At 36.8% G+C, this 6880-nt stretch overlaps 1 protein-coding gene across 1 annotated transcript; it reads left to right on the forward strand.

Moving 5' to 3' along the window:
• The first annotated feature begins 1599 nt into the window (after positions 1 to 1599).
• On the forward strand, positions 1600 to 6136 carry LOC109029791 (uncharacterized). The gene is made up of 3 exons (XM_019040425.2): positions 1600 to 1616; positions 3617 to 3994; positions 5350 to 6136. Exons 1-3 carry the CDS (start codon positions 1600 to 1602, stop codon positions 5504 to 5506), a joined length of 552 nt encoding a protein of 183 aa, XP_018895970.2. The 3' UTR covers positions 5507 to 6136.
• The last annotated feature ends 744 nt before the right edge of the window (positions 6137 to 6880 follow it).

A 6880-nucleotide genomic window follows, 5' to 3' on the forward strand; every position in this document is an offset into this window, starting at 1 on the left:
CGGAGCTACGGGGGATTTGGCCGTTTTTGCATAAGGCTCTTTTCAAACAATGAATTCATGAATTTCAGCCTTAAACTCAAAATTTCCCTGGAGGTTTGCCTTAAGGTGACCTTTAACTAAAGCCAAACGCAGTCAATGGCGTGATTCTTGTGGTAGTTTTTTTATGATCGCCGGGAAAGCTGCCAGGTGCAATATAAAGAATGATGCAAGACAAACTCACTCTTGATGCGCGACACGTGATTTCCTAGAAAATTTCTGAATTGGATCTTGATTGTTTTTGAAAAATTCTGAATTGGATCTTTGATCTTATTACGGATGAAAAGCACTAAGAAATTATTATGCCTTACTTAAGAAAAACGTCATTTGAACATTCAAGAGTTGCCAAACTTCCTCTGATAAACTGTGTATTCTTGAGAAATGTTATAAATATTTTCTCTTGAAATTTTCAGGTAATTTAGATCTGATTCCGAATAAAATTCTGTCGAAAGTTCGAAGAAAAAAATTCACAAATTTCCCTGAAAATTCATATTTTGTCGAAGAAAATATGGCAATGTTTGAAGGCATATAGGGCGTTTTTCCTTAGCATGGCAGCATTGCTAAAAAATCAAAATGTTACTATTTTTGAGTGAGCTTAATTTTAGGACAACATGTTACAGCTTAATTCAAAGCTCAATTCTTATTTGCGTCATAAGTTCAAATTCAATTCCTAACTTTTAACGCATTTCTCTCAAAATTTAAAAATATCACTCACTTCTCATACGGTGATACCCCTCATTTTTCATGTGGATTAGTGTTTACACACTGACAGAAAGTGAAATCAGACGGCAATTAACGAGAAGTCTAGAGTGAAATTGAGAAACAGCTCCATTCGAATACAACGCAGTCAAATTTTGATTATTTCCATTTAACTCGCCAATTCAAAGGGTATGCTCAAGACACACTCACACTAACACGACAACATTGAATATGAGTCAGTTGGGAAAATTATTCGACTGCCCCCATAATTTTCTTATCGGTCAAAAAGTCTGATTAAGTCATGGGGGTATGTGTACTCGAACGCTTGAAACTCAATTTGATCAATCGTTCATCACAACTCGATAGGGGTGATCGAGTATTTCAATGGTCACAAATGAGCCAGACATTGAGTGGTAATGAACTTCTCTTCGCCATTTGCGCGCATTAAAATATATCGAATTATCGACTCGGAAACCATTGAACCTACGGAAAATCTACTGTCACAGCACCCGCCACTTTCTAATCGATGAATCGAAATTGTTTGATATCGACGTGGTCCTCATGCGTTATTTCGCACCTGATTTCTACGCAAAGAGGTGAAGTGATTATTAGTTAATGTTTTAATTGAATGCTGACCGAAGTTCGTTAAACAGACCTAGTTCTCGTTTTTTAGTACGTTTAGGTAACTTGCTTAGCTTAGTCTTTCTGTACTCGGGTCTACTACTTCGTCTACTTGTGTCGGTCAATATTTTTGGTCTGCTTTTCAGACTCTTCAATGTTAAAGTTATTTTGTGCCGGTCCTCATAATGAGGAATGAGATAATTGCCTGACTTCCATGATCAAGAAAACAGGGATAAGTGAAGAATGATATTACTTTTGTGGTAAGTCAATTTGAGCCCTTTGGAAACAGTGAAATAGAACCATTTTAAAGATTAACAAAGTTTAACAGAAAAACATCAATCCATATTTTTTTTTGAAAAATTTCTTTTGTTCAAGTAAGGTCCCAGGATTTTTTTTAAAAAATCTAATTTTACTATTTACATTTAGTTTATTTATAATTAAAATTTAATTTTCAATTAATTAGAATCAATAGATCATAAAAATAAAAATATAAGCATTAATAATTATCTTATACTTTTGAACGAGGGATAATTAAACATTGGGAGGAACGTAAACTCTCGAACTTTAAATGAATGAAAATTTTAACGTGTCCTATTAATGAGTAAAAATTGAAGTAAATACATTTTCAAGAAATCCACATAAAATATATTTTTAAATATTCAGTTATAGACTAATTTGTCTTATCAATAATTATTTTTGCTCGATTGAGTTATTTGTATTTTCTCAAAGTCTAACGACCTCGGCTAGACAAGAATGATGGTTCGTGGTTGAGTAAACTAGTTTTTAAATTGAAAATAATGTGAGTTGAACGTAAGTGACCATCTGAAATAACTCGGCGAATTTTTTATTACATGGCGGTATAAAACGCCTGCAATCAAGAGGGCATGCAACTTACAATGAAGATGCATGAATAGTTGCCTACTCCGCCCCTTGAGAAGAATTTTCCTCAGTCTACAGGAAATCCTGAAGAGATTTGCAGTCCTTTCTGGCCGCAACAATGTAAAACGCCTGCATTCATCTGAGTATGCAAAATTCAAACATCATGAGGGAAAAGTTACACCAAGGTCCCTTTTCATAGATCCTGTCACATTATGTTGCTTCATAAATGGATCGCATTTAGAAAAGAAGAACCAGCGTGATCACAATGTTGTAAAAATGTTGCTCCTTCTTAATTATCTAAAAAATCTCCCAGAACAGCAAATAGTTTTTTCTTCCCACTAAAAATTTGTTAATTTTAAAGAGAAATAATTGTGCAAATTTGAATAATGTACTTATATATTAAGTATTTTTAAAAGAAAAGAAGAAGTTGCACGATTTTGAAAACACTGTAATCGCGCTGGTGCCTTCTTGCTAAATGTGATCCAAATGAGCAAGGAGTAGTGGTCCCTTATTGCACAGTACACTCAATTTTCATACCGTATCATAATCAAATGGACCGTATTGAGCAGAAAGAAACCAAGCTACATCAGCAATGGATCACTAGACAAGGTACGAATTTAAGCATTCCGGTACATGTTTCTTAACCAAAATTTCACGTAGAACACGATTCGCGCAACGAAAATTACTGAAACCAACTCCTAACGAAGATATTAACCTTTTCATTTCACATTGGTTACGAGGAATTTGAACTGCCCGCTCACAAGAAACTCAAAGCTCTACGTGAGTCAAATCGCGCACGACAACGGTCTCAGCAAGTTTCTTAATCGAGCAATATTCATTTCCCACCATGTGTTGTTCGAACTATAGGCAATTTGCTATAGCTGAGCCAAAGCGTCAAGATTGAGGTTGCCAGATTTTTACATCGCGCAGAGACTGTCATGATAACGTTTAGCGCGCGATGTGAATCACGTAGAGCATTGAGTTTTCATGAGCGGGTGGTTTGAATTCACGCATCAAGAATCATTAAATATCGTTGTGAGGAGTTGATTTCGATAATTTTCATTGTGCGCATCGTGCTTCTACGTGAAATTTTGGTTACGGAACATATATCAGAGTGCTGAAATTCGTACCTTGTCTAGTGGTCCATTGCTAAATGTAATTGGGAAACGGTTTTATGGATTTCGCACAAATTTCAGTGAATTTTCTTCATAGTGCAAGGCAAATTCCTAAACATTTTCAAAGGAATCCCTACAAACGCTCTCCTGTAAAAAATTAAATTGCCCAATTAAATTTGGCAATACCCGATGTAGCACGGTTTCTTTTCGCTAAACGTGGTCCAAATATCTCCTTGACTGAGGGGCTTTCATTTTTCCATTCGAAGGTACGCATGTCTAGTCCTTATTCTCTCGGTCCTCTCGACGCGGGGTATCATTCCATACGGGCCGACGGAGGTGCAACAATTGAGCCCATGCAACTCAGTGGTCAAACTGCCTTCCAATTTTCAATCGACAACCATCTTCCAGCTGGACGCGCTTGACCGCCCCGCGCAGCCGGCCACCGAGGACTTCAACGTCACCAGTTGCGCCTTCATTTTCGAGGGCCCGCAAAACGCCACGCTCACCTTCCAGCTCTTCGGCGTCACCATCATGCGGGACCCCGACTTCCCGAACAACACGGCGCCCTGCTTGGCCACGCCCACCAAGTCAAATATCCAGCTCTACGATTATACCGCTGACGGCAATCTGCAATTGATCTCCATGTGAGTTTCAATACCTCTTTTCAATTGGTCTACATTTTGTAAAATGAAACCAAGAACATTCCAGTATCGCTAAGATTATGCAACTTTTTTTACCTTGCAAATATAAATTGATAATCTGAACAGGTTCTGTCAATATACTTCCTAGATACTATAAATTCAAGAAGAAAATTACCTATGTCATTTTAATTTTTTCATGATTTCAGGAATTCTATTGCAAAGAGTTTAAGTTGCACCATCCTAGCAACACTAGAATGCTCTCGGTTCCTTTTTGAAAAATGCAATCCAATTGGTCAGATAAAAATAAATGAATGAAAGGGTTTCTGACAATAAAACCGCACAAAAATCACAATGAACATTGCAAACATTATTTCTTTAATACACAATTTATTGTATTGAAATTGGACGTATTCCTGCCAATCGGAACTATGTGCATAAAGACACGAGTCCTGAGACCCATAAGAATATATGCATTACAGAGCTCACGTCACAATGCACATAGTTCCGTTTGATAGAAATACGTCCAATTGTATAGTTCCAATAATCTGCATATATGCTTTATGACTGCAAACATGTAAGTACATACGCACTTACGCTACTTTGATAAAGCATCCGTTCTACATGGCTTTATTTGTATCTGTTACTGGCATTCGCCAATCGTCGCAAATTCGTGAGCGGCTTGCATGATGATACGTGCAATTACAATAATTCGCGTCGACATACCAAAGATTTTATTTGTAAATGACTCTAAAATGACGATCTCGGTATACATCGCCTTCAATTTCTCTTTTCAACTCTTGCGGTTTGTTGTGCTTGCATAAAATGAGCATAAAGAACAGGTTTTGTTTTTCTACAGTCATTACGCACTGCCAAAGCATAACAAAAATTAAATTCTTCACCCCAAAAAATTAAAAACATGTTATGAATCGGCTTTCACGGAGCAGAAATTACTCTTACTGCAGAGCAGCTCTTCTTTAACGCAATTTAATTCAGGTTTAAACATTTTTGAAGGTATTTTTGAAATTCCAAGGAACTTTTACAAACATTTTTGAAGCATACCATTGCTTAGTTTTTCAAAAAATACGAGTAGGACAGCCTGAAAGGGCATTAGGCATGCAGTTGGATTTCGGTTAAGTCCATACACTTTGTTCATATTGATGACCTGAACGTCACTACTCACCATGGGATTCTCCATTACATCAAAGTGGATCCAAACAATGACAATGCCATAACCTCTTCCAATGCTACCAATAAGAATAGATCGGTAAATATCGTTTATCGTTATCATTTTCTGTGACGCAATATTTCTGAATCCATACGTAATGATTCTTGATTTCTGTCATTGTTCCTGATTCCAGCAATTGTCAAAATGAAACTTGGAGTGAGAGGATTTCTACCACAAGCAACATTGGAGTGTTGACCAGCACCATCAGTGGACATTTTGCTCTCTCTGTCCAAAAAGTCTACGCGGCCCAGGAGCTGGTTGAACCAATCTTGTCTCTGCCGTTCAAGTAGTTTTCCTAAGTTCCCTTCTATCTAAAATGAAGCTCGAACGTTTTACAAACGCCACCATTATACAAATTTTGGGCGCGCCCCTAGGAAAAATGTTAGAATTACAAGTTTTCCAGCTATTGCTGATCATGAACAATTTCTCATGACTTCACCGTTGTTCGCGAATCTGAGTGAGTGCTTGGTGATTTTACTGTGATGTTTGACTTATCTTTTCAAAATAGAATAGGGGGAAAAATTAGTCTTGAAAATTTAAAACTTGCTCAGGGTGTCCCTTTTTGCGTGACGATGATTTCGGAAAGTCACATTGAGTAGTTTTTCAAATTGGGTCCTGTTCTCTCAGAACATTATACTTATCCATTATCATAACCACACGATGCAGTACTTGGAACCATGCCCAATAATAGTGACATTTATTCAATGAGGAGTCATTAACCAAGGATATTTTACATTTTGTTAAGAATTCACAATTTAAACTCAGAGCCCCACTCTTTGTGGTATCGATAATCGTGAAGTATTGACCCTTTTGATTCCTCTTTTAAAATAATTTTCAATTCGTTTCTTCACTTTTCATGGTTCACACTAGAAGGTGTGTATGTGTGTGTGTGCTTTTTTTTTAAAAAAAAAATGAAAAATAAATAAAAATTGTTTTTAACTTCTCCAGAATAGTTTTTACGATTAAGTCGAGCCACAAAATTTTAAGAAAAACTATTCATAAATTTGCCCTATTTAAATATTTTACGTGGGGAAAATTCTGCAGTTTCCAAAACCTCTGACGGCCTTTTCCGTTATACCGACAGAATGATCTAGTGTCGCTCTTTGCTTTTAACCATTTACCCGCACTCAAAACCTAGCATGTATTATCGAGTATCTAGCCCACTGATTTGGTGGAACCTCGTTTGTCATTGAAGAAAATTGAGTCACGAGCGTACATTCAGAAAATCTCCTTGCAGAGGTCGAATTTAAGTTCTAAGCACTCAAAATTATTGGCAGTTTAGAGTGAAACCGACTCGGGGTTTATATTTTGCACAATCAAACTATGAATCTTAAAGACATCCTTTAACTTGAGAAGTGATTCGAAGATTCTGAAAAGTGTTAAAACCTTCCTGTTTGAATTCATATTTTCTTTGCTTGAATTGAATTGAATGTACCATCACGCTCGTTCTTGAAATATAAACTAATAAAACTCCAGATACTTTATCGATAGTAAATGACTTGAAACTAGAGTGAATCAAAGCTGACTTTAAGTTCCGTCAGTCAACTCTCGAAATAATGGCTTACTCGCGTGTGCCACTGCCGCCGCGCCGCCTTGTGGACAATGGGAATTTTCAAACCGCCTTCAATTCGGCTCTAGGCAAATTGCATGACAGTTATGTTACT

Source organism: Bemisia tabaci, chromosome 8 (genome assembly GCF_918797505.1).
Source record: "Bemisia tabaci chromosome 8, PGI_BMITA_v3".
Lineage (NCBI taxonomy): Eukaryota > Metazoa > Arthropoda > Insecta > Hemiptera > Aleyrodidae > Bemisia > Bemisia tabaci.